The sequence below is a fragment of the Dipodomys ordii genome, unplaced genomic scaffold, assembly GCF_000151885.1.
Source record: "Dipodomys ordii isolate 6190 unplaced genomic scaffold, Dord_2.0 Scaffold31, whole genome shotgun sequence".
In the NCBI taxonomy this organism is placed as follows: domain Eukaryota; kingdom Metazoa; phylum Chordata; class Mammalia; order Rodentia; family Heteromyidae; genus Dipodomys; species Dipodomys ordii.
This window is the reverse complement of record NW_012267247.1, coordinates 7,858,162-7,874,909: the sequence shown is the minus strand read 5'-3', so window position 1 is coordinate 7,874,909 and position 16,748 is coordinate 7,858,162. Positions and strand designations below refer to the sequence as shown.

At 56.5% G+C, this 16,748-nt stretch overlaps 1 protein-coding gene across 1 annotated transcript; it reads left to right on the top strand.

Moving 5' to 3' along the window:
• Positions 1-975: 975 nt before the first annotated feature.
• Positions 976-14,748, top strand: Mnt (MAX network transcriptional repressor). The gene is made up of 6 exons (XM_013016572.1): positions 976-1,392; positions 6,562-7,153; positions 7,693-7,734; positions 7,933-8,044; positions 12,917-13,109; positions 13,302-14,748. The coding sequence occupies exons 1-6, from the start codon at positions 1,320-1,322 to the stop codon at positions 14,069-14,071; spliced, it is 1,782 nt and encodes a 593-aa protein (XP_012872026.1). The 5' UTR covers positions 976-1,319; the 3' UTR covers positions 14,072-14,748.
• The last annotated feature ends 2,000 nt before the right edge of the window (positions 14,749-16,748 follow it).

Here is a 16,748-nt window from a genome sequence, read left to right as displayed (position 1 = left end):
CGCTTTAATTGTTTCCCCCTGACCGCTGCCGCCTCGGCCCAGAGCAAAAGGTGGCCCCTGGGGTGGCTCTGTCGGAGTCTCCACCCACGCCAGACACGCGTGGACAAAGACAAAAAATTTAGAGGAAGAAGTGACTTGGTTTGAAATGAGAGGGTGATGTAGAGGATGGACCTGGTCACTACTTCAGGAAGTTATCGAAACCGGTGTTCACCTATGGCCCCGTCCGAACCCTCAAATGTGACCCTTCAGACACTGGCCCTTTAAACAGAAGGCTGGCGGTGCGGGGTGTCCATGTGGAGCTGCTCCATGCCGTGTTGTCCTGCCCGCCCATTGGCCCGCGGCCCGATTACGTAGTCTAATAGGATGCGAACGCACTGCGGGGGGAGGAACGGAGACAAAACCCGGAGCCGGATCAGCCCTCCGCTCCGCCGGCTCTCCGGCAGCCTGCTGTCGTCAGCTCCGCCCAGGGGCGGATCCCGCGAGGGGGGGGCGAATTGCGACAGTCGGGTAGTTGCGGGATTTAGGTCGCGTGTGGGAGGGGAGCGGGGACCTAAGCGTCCGGTCATAAATTTCCTTAACCAGCCTAGCCTTAACTCAGTTAACCTCAGTCTTGAATTTTCCACTCTTCCTTTCAACCAGGCGAGATTACGACGAGAATGACCCGAGCGCTTCACCCTTTGCTCAACTTGTGGCTTGTCATCGGGGCGGGGCGAGGTGGGAAAGCGGAAAACGGGCGCAACAAACCCGATTCTCTCTTCCTCCCCCACCTAAGCCACGTGCGCGCGCGTGCGCGCGCGCCGTTTATAGTGGGCGGGGCCACCCAGCGCGCGACCCCGCCTCTCCCTCCGTGAGACGACCCGGCCCTTCGGGCGGGGGCTCCGGTCCGGGCTTTGGCTGCGGCCCCGGTGTAGTAGCGGGGGCGGCGGCCGGGGGCAGCGCGGCTCCTTCCCTTGTTGTGTGTGTCGGTGCCTCCTCGCCATCTTGTTGCAAAGCCCTTTCTTGTCGGCGGGACTCCCGGGGGCCGCGGGGCGGGAGGCATCAGAAGGGAGGAAAAGAGGGAGGGCAAGAAAGGGAGGCAGTGCCGCCTCTTGGGGGGGATCTTTTTTTTTTTTGCAGATTTATCTTTTTGCAAATATTTTGGGAGACATTGATTTTTCTATCCGTGCTCCCCCGTTCTTTCCTGAGGAGTGCGCTGCGCCGCCCAGCCCTGTCGCCCCCCGGAGGTGATCCCTCCCTCCTGCCCGCCCGCCAGCCTGACCTGTGCCTGGCTCGCGGGCCGCAGCCTCGGCCCCGGCGCGCCCCCGGCTGCTCTCGGCGCGATGAGCATCGAGACGCTACTGGAGGCCGCCCGCTTCCTGGAATGGCAAGCTCAGCAACAACAGAGAGCACGTGGTGAGCGGCCGGGCTGGGCCCCTGGGGCACCGGGCAAGGGGAGGCGAGTGACCCTGGTCCCTGAACCCACACGAAACCCCAAGCGCCCCCCCCCCTCCTCGGCGGCAGCCCGTAGCTTCTCCCCCCCCCCCGAGCTGCCGCCCGGGAGGAATGATGTGGGCAGTGAAAATAATTAATCAATTCATTAACATGCAGCAAAGGACCTGGTTCATTCGGGCGCCACCCTAGCAGCCTGGCACCCCCGTGCACTATCCGTGGGGGGCTCCTGCCGCGTGGGCCGGCGGCACCCAGGGTAGCATTGAGGATGTGTGAACCGGGGGTTGGGGCAAGGGTTGGTGTTACGTGGGGGTGGCAGACCCGCGTGTGCGTGCGTGCAGGGAGATGTGTAATGGGAACCTCGGAGAGCAGACGAACGGACGTGTACACCGACGTGTGTACAGCACACGAGTGGGCGTGTGTGTAACGGGGTGGGGGTGGGGATTACTCTACGCGGAGCAGCTCTCCGGCTTTCCTGGTCCCGGCAGGAGGGGGGGGGGGCGCTCCCGGCAGATCTACGCGCCGCTCGGGGCGGAGGCGGCCTTTGCAGAATGAAATGACATCGCGTGTCTTATGATCCTAGCCAGCCCCGCCTGACCCCGCCTCCCAGGGCTGGGCTGGATCCCGCGCCTGGGGTTTGAGTGAAAGCCGGGCTGATTGGGCGTCTCTGCAAAAGCCCCACGAGTCGACGGGGCCGGTTCCTGGGCCCCCTCGCTCAACCCGGCTTTAGCCGGTGTGGAATGTGGCGTGTCTACGCCTTCCAAACCCGCTCTCGGCTGGAATGTTGCGTGTGCCTGCGTCCCAAGCCCGTTGGTTACACCGGGTGGTGACGTGGATGGGCCCCGCCCCCGACCACGTGCACGGGGGACACTCCCGCTGGGGACGGCGGGGCCCGGCCCCTCCTCCCCGACTCGCGCTCGGCCGGGGGCGGGGTCTGGGCGGGGCCGGCCTGGAACCTTGCGCCGGGTTGGGCCCGGGATCGGGCCGCTGGGCTTCTCCCTGGGAGAGAGAGCCTTTGCCCTGGGAAGGAGGAGCGAAATTCACCTCTCGATTCTCGCCTAATCTTCCTGTATTTGCTCTTGAGGGGAGGGAAACCCTCAGAATCCCAGAGTGGCAAGACATTTAGGACTCAGATTTCTCGACCTACCCCCCCCCCAAAAAAAAAAAAACCCTTCTCCTCAGTCCTTCGTGGCCCGGCACCGGCTGCAGTGATCCACACTGAAAAGGGGTAAACCTTGGCATTTCTTCCTCAGAGCAGAGACACTAGGATTTTATGGTCCGCCCCACGCACCCTTGGTGGTTGGTCGCTAGCCTTAGGGGTGCTGCCGAGATACGGACTGAGGAAAGAAAGACTGCTGATCTCCACACTGTCAAGGAGGCTTCAGCCCCCGAACCGTATGGGTGCAGTTCCCCGGGACTCCCGTCCCCTCCCAGACCCCCTAGCACTCCTCGACCGGTGGGTTGTGGTAGCGAGTGCTTCGCCCTCCTTTCCGTTCTCGCTGCCTATTGTTGCTTCAATGATGAGTCATGCAGGAGGTAGTAGTGTGTGGTGTGTGTGTGCGCGCGCGCGCGCGCTCCTGCAGCCTGTGCCGCTGCTACAGAGGCGCCGGAGGAGGGGGGGGCGGTAGCCAGCAAGGGGAGGGAGAGCTATGGGTCCGCAGGCCTAGTCCGATCGGACTGGCTTCTCAAGGTCAAGAGTCACTAGAGGTGTGCCAGACTCAAGTGTCTGGGTTTGCAGAACTGGTGGGTTGGGACATCAGCCTACACGTTCCTCTCCCTTGTTTGGGGGCGTCTGGAGCCGGGTGAGGCAACGGACAATGCACTAACCAGAATGTCCTGTGTGCAGTCTCAGCTGTAGGGGGGAGAGGGAGGAATAAGCACTAGGTCTGGGGACGCTGAGTTACCTCCTGCCACTGTCAACACAATGCCAATCGGGAGTGTCAATCTGTGTCCCTATGCAAAGACACCAAGAGGAGTGCTCAAGGTGAACAGAATTGACCTGCTGTTGCCTCCGGGTGTACCCTCTTTTCACTCTCACCTGACTGAAGGCTGAAAGGCCATGTGGGGAAAGGGAGAAGACCATCCCTGTCATCCCTTCTACTCCTCCCCAATTAAGCCTAGGGCTGGTCAGTTAGATGGAGGTGGGTGATGTAAGCTGCTTTGCAGGCAAAGCAGTTGGGGAATAGCTCTCCTAAGAAGTTGCAGAGCCCTGCCCCTCCCCCAGGTGGTGAGAACTGGGGGTTAGCCAAGTTCAGCTACTGGGTCAGAGCTTCTTGATGCTGAATCAGGGAGTCTTGGGAGATGGATGGTGCTAAAAAGCCTAATCTATTCCAAGAAAACATGCATCTCTTGTCTAGAATTGGCCAGACCTGGTCTCAGCAGTTTAACCTCCTGAATTCCCTTTCTTCTTCTTAAGATTCTATCCTCTATCCTGGAGCAGGAAGGATGGGAGAGAAGAGGGTGGGATGTGAACCCGATGATCAGCTCTGAACAGAAATTCTCCTGTCCATTCCTCCTTCAACCTCAAGGGCAGGTTTTCTGGCCTAAACCATATAGTTGGCTTACATGATGGATGAACCTGAGGATGGGTGCACATTGGAGCCTGTGTGAGAAAAAAATAAGAAAGGAAGGGCAAGGCCCTCTTTTGTTCTGCAAGATGGCTTAATTTGGTCTTCCCAGGGGTAATTTGGGCTCTACTCCCTTGATTGGAGGATGCTAGGCAGAGTATCCAGAGACACCTGTCCATGTCCTGCCCTGGGTCTGCTTTGTTTGCCAAGCTCCCTGGTAGCCTGTTGAAGGGGAAAACTGCTGTGCACATTTGGGACCACAAAGTGTGCACATTTGTGGACCCCCTTAACCTGGAACCCTGTGCCTAAGTTCCTAGGCCCCTATAGCTTAAAAAGATTGCAGGTAGCTGGTGTAGTGGCTTGTGCCTGTAATCCTAGCTACCCAGGAGGCTGAGATCTGAGGTGGAGATTCGAAGTCAGCCCATGCAGGAAAGGCCAGGAGCCTCTTATCTCCAAAAAACTAGCCAAAAAAAGTCAGAATTGGCCACTGTGGTAGAGTGCTAGCCACAGGACCAGAAAAGAAAAGAAAAAAAAAAAGATTGCTAGTAGCACTCCTGCAATCTTGCTCTCTGGGCCTTTGGCCCTGGATTATCCCAAAGGGTCATGATAAATTCTTGGGGGTGGGGCAGCACCTGGGTAGGTCCCAGGGAGATGAGTGTGCATGTATGTATGCGAGAGGGCGTATGTATACCTGTGAGTACAGAATGGTTGAAATCTGCAGATTGCTCTTGAGGAAGGCCCTAGCACCTGTGTATTTGGCCCTTCAGTGCCCTAGAGAGGGTCTCTTTGGGTAGAAAATGAGTGGTTGGGGACAGAAAGCATTGGTGACTGGTTCCGTCCTAAGACAGCCTCCCTCTCTCCCTCCAGAGTTGCTCATGCTAGGCCAAGTGTGATGCACCTTTGCCATTCACCAGGTTTTTCCTGGCACCTGGGAGACATGTCTCCCTGCCTCTGGAAGAGGGGAGGGGAAGGAAGGAGGTTGCCATCTCCTAGGTGAGCTTTGGATTTGCTTTAAAATATAGGATTTGTCTAGGTTCCCAGGACACCTGTCCTTGGGTCCCTGTCTGAGAGTAGAGTATTTGCTCCTAGGCTAATGGATGTTTGGATTCTGGGTTGAAGAAGTGGAGATGGGGAGCTGAAGGGCCTTATCTTGCCAGGCCCAGCCTGCCAGCAGTCTGGAGCTGGAATTCAGCAAGGCTTTTTTGCCAGTGTGGTTTGTGGGAAACTGGAACACAAGGAACAGGTTTTCTCTAGTGCTGTAATCTAAGCCAGGGCAGGTGTGGAGAGGCCTGGAAAAGCAAGGCCTCCCCACATTGGAGCAGGCCTGCCCAGCTTGGCGGCTTAGCTTCCTGAAGGGCAGGGATGATCAGGAGAGGCCCTGTGACTGGCAGCCCTGAGCCCTGGCTGCTGGGAAACCACGGAGAGCTTTACTCTGAATACTTCCCCTCTGTTTCCTCCTTGGGCTTCTTCCCTGTGGGCAGGGCCAGCAGCTGCCCTGGAGACTCTGAAGGTGTCCCTTGGCCAAAGGGCCTTGGGCCTCTGAGCCAGTAACACTTGTAGAGGTTGTTCTGCCCCCAGCTTCAACTCACATTTGGGTGTGTCCACTCACTGCTGTGTCCACTCATTCACACAGTGGTGAATGCAGCAGGAGCAAGAGGCTGGTTGTCCACTTCCTGCTTGTCTTGAGTCCGTGCAGCCCTATGCAGGGCTGGGAAAGGACAGCACTGGGAGGGTAGGGAGAGGCTCTGCTCCTTCTGTTCTCTATCAGCTCCTGAGCAGGCCTCACCATCCTGCTTGGCTTTCAACAGAGGAGTTGAAGGAAGTGACCAGTGAAGGTAGCCTGAGTCCATGCTCCTGCTCTGCCTCTGCTAAAGAATCCAGCCTACCTTTCCTCCTGCCTCTTACCTTTCTAGTTTTTGTTGCTGTTGATGGAACAGAAGGGATTGGGAGAAATGAATCCTAACAGAAGGGGCAAGTATGTTTATAGTCTCTTTAGAACACAAAGAGGCCTTAGGACTGGTCTGGGAGTTTAGAAGTCCTGATTGTCTCATAAAGGTGATATCCCTGCCCTACCTGTGACTTGGGGCTCTTGTGAGGATTGGGGATGTGAACGTATGCAAGTTCATGTTGACATTGAAAGTACTAGGCATCTGGCTAGGTGTTAATCTTGCTGTGTGACCTCTCTTGTGTTCATTTACTGCATCTGTGAAGTGCAGGGGCCTGTCTGTATTTATAACATCTGTGAAATAAAAGTACTACCTGCTCTCTAACAGGTGCCTTGTAAATACTGTGAAAGCTGCCTCCATTCTTCTATGGTGGCTGGCCTCTGCCCAGCTTTCTGACCTCATCTTTCCCTCTTGTCCCTCTGGACACTCCTGGCTGGTCACCTGCCTTACCCACTCAAGCTTCAGGTTGTCAAGCCTACACCCTCACAGCTTCTACTTACCTTTCCTTGAACCCTTTCTTTCCTGGACAAGGGGTATCGTGGAACACTGACTGGGTGAAGCAGGACCCACAGCCATCAGCCCTGCTGAGACTCCCTCCCATGTGTTCTTTCTTTGCATAGAGGAGCAAGAGCGGCTTCGTCTGGAACGCGAACGGGAGCGGGAGCGGGAGCAGGAACAGAAGAAAGCCAGTAGCTTGGCCAGGCTAGCACATGCCCTACCTGTGGAGGAACCCCGCATCGAGGCACCCCCGCTGCCCTTGTCCCCACCAGCTCCCCCACCAGCACCTCCACCCCCACTTGCCACTCCCACTCCACTGACTGTCATTCCCATTCCTGTAGTGACCAACTCTGCCCAGCCACTGCCCCCACCCCCACCACTGCCCCCTGCTGCCCAGCCTCTGCCCCTGGCACCTCGTCAGCCAGCCCTGGTCAGCACTCCTGGACTCAGCATTAAGGAGCCTGCCCCGTTGCCTGCCAGGCCTCAAGTGCACACCCCGGCTCCTGTACTGCCGGACTCGAAGACCACTGTTGCACCTACTGGCAGCCCCAAGCCTTTGCAGCCCCTCCCCACACCCATCCTGACCATAGCACCCCACCCTGGGGTACAGCCTCAGCTGGCCCCCCAGCAGCCACCCCCACCCACGCTTGGGACCCTGAAGTTGGCACCAGCTGAAGAAGCCAAATCCAGTGAACAGAAGAAGAGGCCTGGGGGGTGAGTGGGGAGTGGGGCCGGAGGGATGGAGAGAACTTGTCTGGTCCCTGGGCTGTGTGCAAGAGAAAGTACCCTTCCCAGCATGTCATGCCCAATCTAGAAGTACCTCCTGTATTTGCACAGGCCAGACACTGTTCTCACTAAGCTTTCTCTGTCCTGAGAATGAATGGCCATTACCTTCTTGTTCTCAGACCCTCTCCAATGCCATCACCCAGGGGCTTATGCTACTTCCAGGCCTTTGGGAAGGGACCAGGGTCAACTGGCTGCTCACAGCCACAGCATCTGAGCTGTCTGTCTCTATAGTTGACCGGGAGGGATAGAGGGTTACAGGGCATGTGGATTAAGAGCCTAGTTGTGCCCTGAGAAGGGGGAGTGGGGATAGGGGTTCTGCATAGGGCAAACACTTTTCATTGCCCATTGCTGCTATTAAAGAATGTTGGGGACAAAAAGCCTGTGGCATTTGGGAGGGATGGCAGCGGGGCTCAGGAAGGCTGCCTATTCAAGGCCCTTTCTGAGCCTCCTGTCTGTCTGGGTTTCAGGATCGGAACCAGAGAAGTTCACAACAAATTGGAGAAAAACAGGTGTGTGTGTGCGTGCGCCCGCACGCACCTGCGTGTGTGACTCGGGGGGCCCCAGCCCCTCCCTCCCTCCCTCCCCCGGGATTTGCCCACCTTGGGTCTCCCCTAGCTCCCCTCTTCCCCCCCTCCCCGCCCCGGGGCCTTCCTTCCTCTCCCCAGTCTGGGGCGCTGGCTGACTCGAGCTCGCTCCCTCTCCCTCAGGAGGGCCCATCTAAAGGAGTGCTTTGAGACCCTGAAGCGCAACATCCCCAATGTGGACGACAAGAAGACATCGAATCTGAGTGTGCTGCGGACGGCGCTGCGGTACATCCAGGTATGGGGGAGGGAAGCCGGGCCGGGCGGTGCCGCCACAGGCCGCAGCGCCAGCTTCCTGCTCCGCAGCCTGCCCCGCCCTCCCGCGCTCGCCGGCTCCCCCGCCCGCCTCCACGCGGGCGCTGAGCACATGGCCCCGCTGACGTCAGCGGGGCTCCCAGCCCGAGAGGAGGGGGGTGGCGGAGGGCGCGTGCGCGGGAGGGCGCGTGCGCGGCAGGGGGGTGGTGCTCTCCTCTCCCGCGCGCGCGCGCGCGGCGTCTGCGGGCCCCAGGCAGCGCCGCTGACTCGCTTGGCAATGTGCGAGCGCAGCGCGCGTGACTAGGGCGCGAGTGACTGGCATCGCCCCGCCCCCCGTTAGGGCGGGAACCCGACTTGGCCCGAGCGACTGTCGCTAGTGGCAATAAGTGGGACAGGAAGGTGGGGGAACTCCTGGGCGGAACCTCCCTCCCTGGCAGCGGGCTGGTGAAGCGCTCCTTCTGTCCGCCAGGCTTAAGATCCCCCCTCGGGATGGCGTAGGCACCGAGAGGCCACGACCTGAAAAGGCGAATGCAGCGATTTGGGTGACACACAATTCTGGGCTCACTGAAAAGAAAAAAAAATGGGTTTCCCTTCTGCCATGGTTGAAAGAAAGGGTTTTTGTTTTGTGTTTTAAATTGCAGTGGACCCTCTAGGCTGTCGGTCCCCTCCCTTGGGCGGGCGCCCCTCCGCTGCCTGCCGTGGGGAGCGAGCCGATAAGGCAGTTGCCATGACGGCCTGGAGTTCCGGTTTCCTTGGAAACCGGCTGCAGGCTCGGCGCGCGGGGCGGCGGGGGATGGGCGCGCGCCGCGCTCGGCGGCCTCGGAGACGCGAGCCGTTGAGGAGGTGGGCGGCGCTTAGGGCTCCCTGCCGCGCGGGCGGGGTGACGCCTCAGGGTCTCCCTGTTGGCCCATTTGGGAAGCTTTCGGGATGGGGGGGGTGAGAGGAGAGATGTCCAAGAAGCCGGCCCTCCCGAAGCAGCCCGAACCTGACTTGCTGCAAGACCCAGGCGCCGCTACGCAACCCCCCCTGCGCGCTCTCCCCTCCCCCCTCCCCCGCCGGCAAACTCGCGCCTTTCCGCCCGCCCTCCCTAGCGAGGGGGAGGGACTGGCCCGTTTCCCGTTCGCTTCCCGGCAGCCAGGAGGGGGCAGGGCAGCATCGCTGATTGGCCGAGCCAGACTTGGGGCGGGGTACCTGGGCGCGCGGAGGGAGGGTGCGGCTGGCGGGAGTGACGCAGCAAAGCCAGGCCGCGTGGGTGAGCGCGTGCTCCGAAGGGGCGGGGCCTCTTGCGGCTAGGGTGGAGGGGGAAAACCCGCGGAGCGGGGGTGGGGCTCCGGGTTACCCGGGGTCTGGTGGATGCAGTGGAAGGTCAAATAGCTTATTTTAGGATTTTTTTTTTTTTTTTGCAGAACTGAAGGTTGTAACTTAGGGCATAATTTGTCTTTAGCCAAGTGGCCTTTTGACAAATTCCTGTTGAGAGGCTGTGATATTTTCTGCGAATAGCAACTTCTGTATGGTGAAGTTGAAAAACTAGTCGTGCCAAGGAGATGTTAGGAGAATTGAGTTTATTCATGCAAATAACCTCAGGCACTGTAAAAGTTATTAGGAATCGTTGCTGAGTAGAAGGATGAACTGGCAAGTTCCTCTACAGATGCATACTTGGGGAGTCTTGCATAACAAGTGGATTTGGAAATAATTCAGAGATTCAGAAGCAGCAGAATGAAGCTCCTTAGGCTCCTGGCTGGGCTGACTAGGAAGTGAGAGGGACCCCAGGCAAGTTGTCGAGGAAGACATTTGAGACATGCTGGATATATCTGGATAAACTCAGGAGGCAATTCAGATAGTGTTGGAGGGAGGAAGATGCCTTTTCAGAAGTAAAAGATGTGCGGATGAGGGTTTTGGTATTGTGTGCAGAGCAGGAGGCTATGGAGGGCAAGAGACCCAGCAGAACCTAGAGGTGGTATAGGACTAGAAGACCGCCATAGAGAACAGAGCAGAGGAAGAACAGGCATGCATCTAGGTCATCACAGAGAGGAAGTGAGTCTAAAATGAAGTAACTCAGTGGGTAGAATGCTTGCTTAGTGTGCATGAAGCTGTGCGTCTGACTGTCAGTATCACCAGGGCAAACCAAAAATGAAACTGTATAGGCTGAAGTTAGTCTCTGGGGAAACTTTCCAGCCACTTGTATGCCTGTAGAGAACTCCACTGTGGGAAGAAGAGCTCTTGGCTCCTGATCTAAAAGTCTGGCCTCCCTGAAAGCCAGTAGATTTCAGAGTGGCAGTTACAGCCAGCCACCAGGTTCCAATGATAGCTAAGTTACCAGGGGCCTGCCATTGATGTAGCCTCCTGTGATATCATGTGCAGGCCCAGGGTAGAGCCATGAGAGAAGCCACACAGGTGTGGAAGGGCGGGGTAGAAGGTGTCTTTTCTACTCTTTCTAACAGAATGTGGGAAAAACAAGTTAAAGTAAGGGTAGTAGAAGGGGGCTGTGTGGTCAAGGCCAGTACAGAGTATGACTGTATCTGCATTATGTGGCTCGGCACTGATAGTTTGAGTCATTTCTCACTGGTCAGAGGTCAGTAGTTTGGGGCCAAAGGAGTGTAGGGCAGTGGGGCCCAAATGGATTAGTGAGGTTTAAGGCATTGCTATATACAGTCAAGAAAAGCTGCCACAACAGTAAGACAGCCTCTAGGGTGTGGATGCATAAAGGTCTCCAGTGCACTTAGTTCCTGTGATTCTTTCTCCTTAAGATGAAAGGGTAAGACTGCACAGAGCCAGAGCAGGGACAGACATGCTCATAGATCTTTCCTTGAGGCTGGTAAGCACTCTGCTTATCATCCTGTCTTGGTAGGGTACTGAGGGGAATAAAATGAATAAAATGGAGAGCAGTCCTTACCTTCTTTCACATATTGGGCAGGGACAAGGTACGAAAACAAAATATTTACACATATCAGCTATTTTGGTGGACATCTGATAGTATCTAATTTAATATTCAGATATTTGATCAAGCTAGTCATGAATTCCTGGCCAGGTTTTGAGCTGAAGAAGGATAGTGGAGGGGTGGGGACCCAGGTTTGGTCTTGGAGCAGGAGCAAACAAGATGGGAGAGTCTATGTATAGGCATTGAGATAGATAGGGTTCAGAGAGGAAAACCAAGACAAATAGTGGTTCTAGTGTGTGAGGAGCCCATATACTTGGTCATATTCCCCAAGCCTTGGAGGCCAGATACTCAAGAACAGATCAAGAAATAGACTTGGGGGGCTGGGATGTGGCTTAGTGAGACAGACTGGTGAAGATGGGAGGGTTTGCAAATGTTTAGGCATTGAGATAGATAGGGTTCAAAGAGGAAAACCAAGAGAAATAGTGGTTCTAGTATGTGATGAGCCCATATATCGGACATATTCCCCAGGCCTTGAGAGGCCAGGTGCTCAAGAACAGATCAAGAAATAGACTTGGGGGCTGGAGTGTGGCTTAGTGGTAGAGTGCTTGCCTAGCGTGCATGAAGCCCTTGGTTCGATGCTTCGGTACCCACATACACAGAAAAGGCCAGAGAGGCTCTGTGGCTCAAGTGGTAGAGTGCTAGCCTTGAGCAAAAGCAGTTCAAGGACAGTGCCTAGGCCCTGAGTTCAAGTACCAAGACTGGAAAAAAATAAAGATGGAGTCTGGCACTGGTGGCTCACACCTATAATCCTAACTACTCAGGAGGCTGAGATTTGAGGATCATGATTCAAAGCCAGACATGGCAGAAAAATCCATGAGACTTTTTTCTTTTTTGGAGGGGGGGGGATCCGGTCGTGGGACCTGAACTCTGGGCCTGGGCACTGTCCCTTAGCTCTTCAGCTCAAGGCTAGCACTCTACCACTTGAGCCACAGTGCCACTTCTGGGTTTTTTCTTTTTGCTTATGTGGTGCTGAGGAATCGAATCCAGGGCCTCATGCATGCAAGGCAAGCGCTCTACCACTAAGCCACCTTCCCAGCCCTCCATGAGACTCTTGTTGCCAGTGAACCACCAGAAAATCAGAGGTGGAGCTGTGGCTCAAAGTGGTAGAGTGCTAGCCTTGAGCACAAAAGCTCAGAGACAGTGCCCAGGCCCTGAGTTCAAGCCCCACAACCAATAAAAGAGAGAGAGAGACAGAGAGAGATATACTTGGGCTGGGTGCCAGTAGCTCACACTTGTAATCTTGGCTACTAGGAGGCTGAGATCTGAAGATTTAGTTCCAACACCAGCTGGTGCAGACGAAAGTCAGGAGATTGTAGAGACAGGAGAAAGATGTATGTGTAGAAGGGAGCTTGGAAATGGGATGTGAACGGACAGATTAGAGCTGTGTTAACCCTGTGCAAAAAGGTAATTGGCGAGAAGGAGATGAGAGAATGCTGTCCCAAAGTTTAGCTTGCCATCTCCAAGGACAAGGTTACCAAAGGGGAAAAGCAAATGGTGAGGTGGAGAGAAGTGTAAGATCCTTCTGGGGTTCTTGGGGGAACAGGTTCTGAGGAGTAGCCTGTGGTGTCAGTGACTAAGCAGAGGGAAGGAATGATAGTGGAGGCATCTGGAGTGGAGGTAGAGAGATGAGGCAAGAAGCGGTGAGTCCTTCAGAAACGAGCTGAGGTAGGGGTAGGAGAGGGCCTTCATACTTGGGTCCAAGCTGGCCTGAATCTGCTTGCTTTCAGTGGTATGTGTTCAAGATCCCACAGTGCTCAGAAGCATTAGCAGGCCTGGTCTCCAGTGGCTCAGGTCCCACCAGGCCCCTTGTCACTGCAATGTCCCTGTAGGTCTGCTGATGTGACGTGAGGTTTTGAGGTACCATGCAGCCTGTGGCTGCTGCTCAGTGTATCCTCCTGTCCCTTGTCCTGTCCCCAGTCCCTAAAGAGGAAGGAGAAGGAGTATGAGCATGAGATGGAACGGCTGGCGAGGGAGAAGATCGCCACACAGCAGCGGCTGGCAGAGCTCAAACATGAGCTGAGTCAGTGGATGGACGTGCTGGAGATCGACCGTGTACTCCGGCAGACGGGCCAACCTGAGGATGACCAGGCCTCCACCTCCACTGCCTCTGGTGAGCCCTGGCCCTATGCTAGCCCTCCCACCTCTAGACATTGTGTCCAGCTTCCCTGGTCAGGTTTTTTTGTCTGTTAGAAAAGTTGCTCTCTACCCCATCCTGTCTCCAGGCCCCTAGTGGCATCTTTGCCTCCACACACTTGTTTCCTGTACCCTTCTGATCTGCTTCCCGCTCCTTGTTCCCCCACAGAGGGTGAGGACAACATAGACGAGGATATGGAGGAGGACCGGGCAGGCCTGGGCCCACCTAAGCTGAGCCATCGTCCCCAGCCGGAGCTGCTGAAGTCTACCCTGCCACCTTCCAGCACTGCCCCTGCACCTCTGCCACCACATCCTCACCCCCATCCTCACCCAGTGGCTCTGTCTCCTGCCCATCTCCCCGTGCAGCCACCACCGCCACCACCGCAGAAGACCCCTCTGCCAGCACCACCTCCCCCACCAGCCACCCCTGCCCAGACACTGGTGCCAGCTCCAGCTCATCTGGTGGCCACAGCTGGGGGTGGTTCCACGGTCATTGCCCACACAGCCACCACCCATGCCTCAGTCATCCAGACTGTGAACCATGTTCTACAGGGGCCAGGCGGCAAGCACATTGCCCACATTGCCCCCTCAGCCCCCAGCCCTGCCGTGCAGCTAGCACCTGCCACGCCCCCCATCGGCCACATCACAGTGCACCCTGCCACCCTCAACCACGTGGCCCACCTTGGCTCCCAGCTGCCCTTGTACCCACAGCCTGTGGCAGTAAGCCAGCCAGTGGCAGTGAGCCACATTGCTCACACCCTCTCACACCAGCAAGTGAACGGCACAGCCGGGCTGGGGCCCCCGGCCACTGTCATGGCAAAGCCAGCTGTGGGGGCTCAGGTGGTGCACCACCCCCAGCTGGTAGGCCAGACAGTGCTTAACCCAGTGACCATGGTCACCATGCCCTCCTTCCCAGTCAGCACACTGAAGCTGGCCTGAGGATGAGGCTACTCAGAGGCCCCCAGTGGGGGCAGGGAGGGGGACCTGTCCCTCCCTCTCCTACCCACCAGCTCCACACATTCCAGCCAGGCCCAGGCCCACCTAACCCACACCACCCCCAGGCCTCCTAGGGGAAGGGGGTGCAGAGACACTGAGCCAGGGGAGGGAAGGGCTCCCAGAGAGTTGGGGGCAGGGCAGGGTATTACCCCGCTGTACTAGGGCTTGATAGAATAACTGCTGAGGACGCTGGTGGATGTGCCACCTGTGTGGCTAGTGCCAGCCCCTGTCCCCTAAAGTGATAATGGCCTCATGTTCCCTGGCTCTCCCTCCCCTGCCCTCCTTCCTGTGCTGCTGCTATTGCTCTATCTGGTGAGGTGACGAAGCACCCCAGCCTTCCCACCCTGGCTTCAGTGTCCTTCTCTGGGACTTTTGTAGAGAAAATGGGGGCAGACCTGAAGCCACTTGGTCCTGAAAGCTGGGGCCATGCCAGATGAGGGGCCCTTCTCTGAGTACAGGTGACAGATCCTATGATGAAGTGGTTGGACCAGAGTCATGCCCAGACAGGTGGGGGCCTGGGCCTGGACCTGGTGCTCGCTAACCCACTCGGAGTCACTAATTCGTTGCAGTAGAAACTTTCAAATGGTTACCAACAATAAACCAAGCTGATGTCAAGCTTCCCCATCCCTCCCACTTGGCTCTTGACCTCCAGAGGGCAGGCTGAGTTGGAGCTGTGGGAGATCAGAAAGGAGCCATCCTGTACCCCTATCCCTATCTTGGGCTTGGTATTAGACTTCCAGGAGGTCCTGTTTTGGCTTTTATGCCCCCTGGTTCTGTGATCTCTTGTGTGGGGCGGCCTCCCAGGAGCTGGGGGCAGGCCTTTCTGGGTCTGGGTTCCAGAGGCTTAGAAGTCACATTGTTGAGACCTCAGGAAGATGAAGTCCAGGGACATGGCCAAAGCCTGGTGCCCCTTCCCAAACAGCCCTGGGATCTGTAAAAGGGGCAGAGCTGGTCTCCCCGTTACTCCAGTGGAGGTTTGAAGGCCCTTCCCTAGTGGGCGCTGCAGCATACTGCCATCTTCCATTATGGGAGGGGCAGGGACAGTGCTACACTTGGGGTCAGGAGCGAGGGTGCTGTGCTAGGAGACGCTCTGCCCCTGCCTCTGCCGTGGTAGACTTCGTTGGCTTCTCTTTGTGTGGATATTTATTACAAGTGGCCTTGTGTCAAGACACTCAGTTACACGCACACATGCACATTCAGCTCCCCACTGGACACTCACCAATGGCCTTTGGGTGTGGGGAAAGTGACTATCCCTAGGTGTTAAGTTTGCACTGGAGTCCGGTTGTGTGAGGGACCAGGAGGGGCCAACTCGGGATCTTCTGGAGTGCCCCAGGAGAGTGCTGAGGACCCCAGCAGAGGTCTTAAATGGATTTTCCCCTGAAATAAAAGATTCCTTAGATGCCTAAACAACTCCCAGTTCCTTCCTGGTCCTGGAGACCTCCCAGGGGACTTATTTCCATTTGTCGGGGTGGGGTGGGGGTGACAAGAGGATGAGGTCCCCACTCAGGCCTGTGGCAGGGCAATCTACCCCACAGGCTGGCTGGCTTTCTGCAGCCATTCCACCCACACCCTGGGGGTGGGGGGCGGGGAGACAACCACACTCTGGTGACAGTGAAAGAGCAGGGTTTGGTGCCAGCACGGAGCACTTTGGCAGACTTGCCACCCCATTCACTTTTCTTTGTGTCCTGAGGCCAGTTCTAGAGTTCAAACTCCTGTTGGCCAGTTGCCCTCAGGCCTGCAGATTACCTCATCATCCACCTGCCCTCCCCCTCCCGCCCCTTGTAGGGGGTCCTGATCTAGTGCCGAATGACTCTGTCCAGATTGGTGATGATGGGTGTTGTTGCTGTTGTTTTTGTCATTTGTGAACGCTGTGATGCTGTGTGCCCAAGCGGGCAGCCACTTCCTGGCCCTTCCTTGGGCATTTCCCCCTGAAAGCTGTTAGGACCATATCTGTCCTCACCCTGTGGGACCACCTAGCCCTTCCCTCCCTAGCCCTTCCAGCCTGGGACACACACACACATACACACACACACATCTTACCTCTCATGCGTGTTTTACCCTTGATGTTCAGAGTGACTCACTGGCTGGGAGTCTTTACCTCGGGGAGAAGGGGGGAGTGGTTCCTTGGGGGCCAAAGAAGGGCAGGGAACACCTGGAGGGTAGTTGGGGGTCACCATATAGCCCCTGCTCTCTGGGAATAGCTGCTTCTCCCCCCATCCCAGGGTCCCACCCCCAACCCCTAAAGAGGTGGCCCTTGTTTACAGTGAGGACTCGGTCACTGTGTCTCCGTTTCCTGAAATACAAACTGTAGCGACCCCAGACTGTAGAGATTTTTATGTGTTTGGATACATCTGCTGTGTGGGAAAAAACAAAACTACAAAACCCCTAATTTTGTACATATTGTATTTTTACTATTGAACTGTATTCTAGTGGCTGTTCATGCTCCAAAACTTTAGGTATCGAGACATGAATACTATCCATGTAATAAGCACTTGCCTGGAATAAAATATAAAACTGAAATAAACCTGCACTGAAACCTGAGATAAAGCTGCCAGCCTGCAGCATCTGGGTCAATTTATTGCAAAAGGAGGTGGAGGCAGCAGGATCTGCCAGCAAGGGC

Excerpts from the sequence above, each read along its gene's own strand:
- Mnt (XM_013016572.1), top strand. The coding sequence starts at position 1,320 with ATGAGCATCGAGACGCTACTGGAGGCCGCCCGCTTCCTGGAATGGCAA. Across the intron at positions 1,393-6,561 it reads GCAACAACAGAGAGCACGTG|AGGAGCAAGAGCGGCTTCGT; the intron begins GTGAGCGGCCGG and ends TTCTTTGCATAG. Across the intron at positions 7,154-7,692 it reads CAGAAGAAGAGGCCTGGGGG|GATCGGAACCAGAGAAGTTC; the intron begins GTGAGTGGGGAG and ends TCTGGGTTTCAG.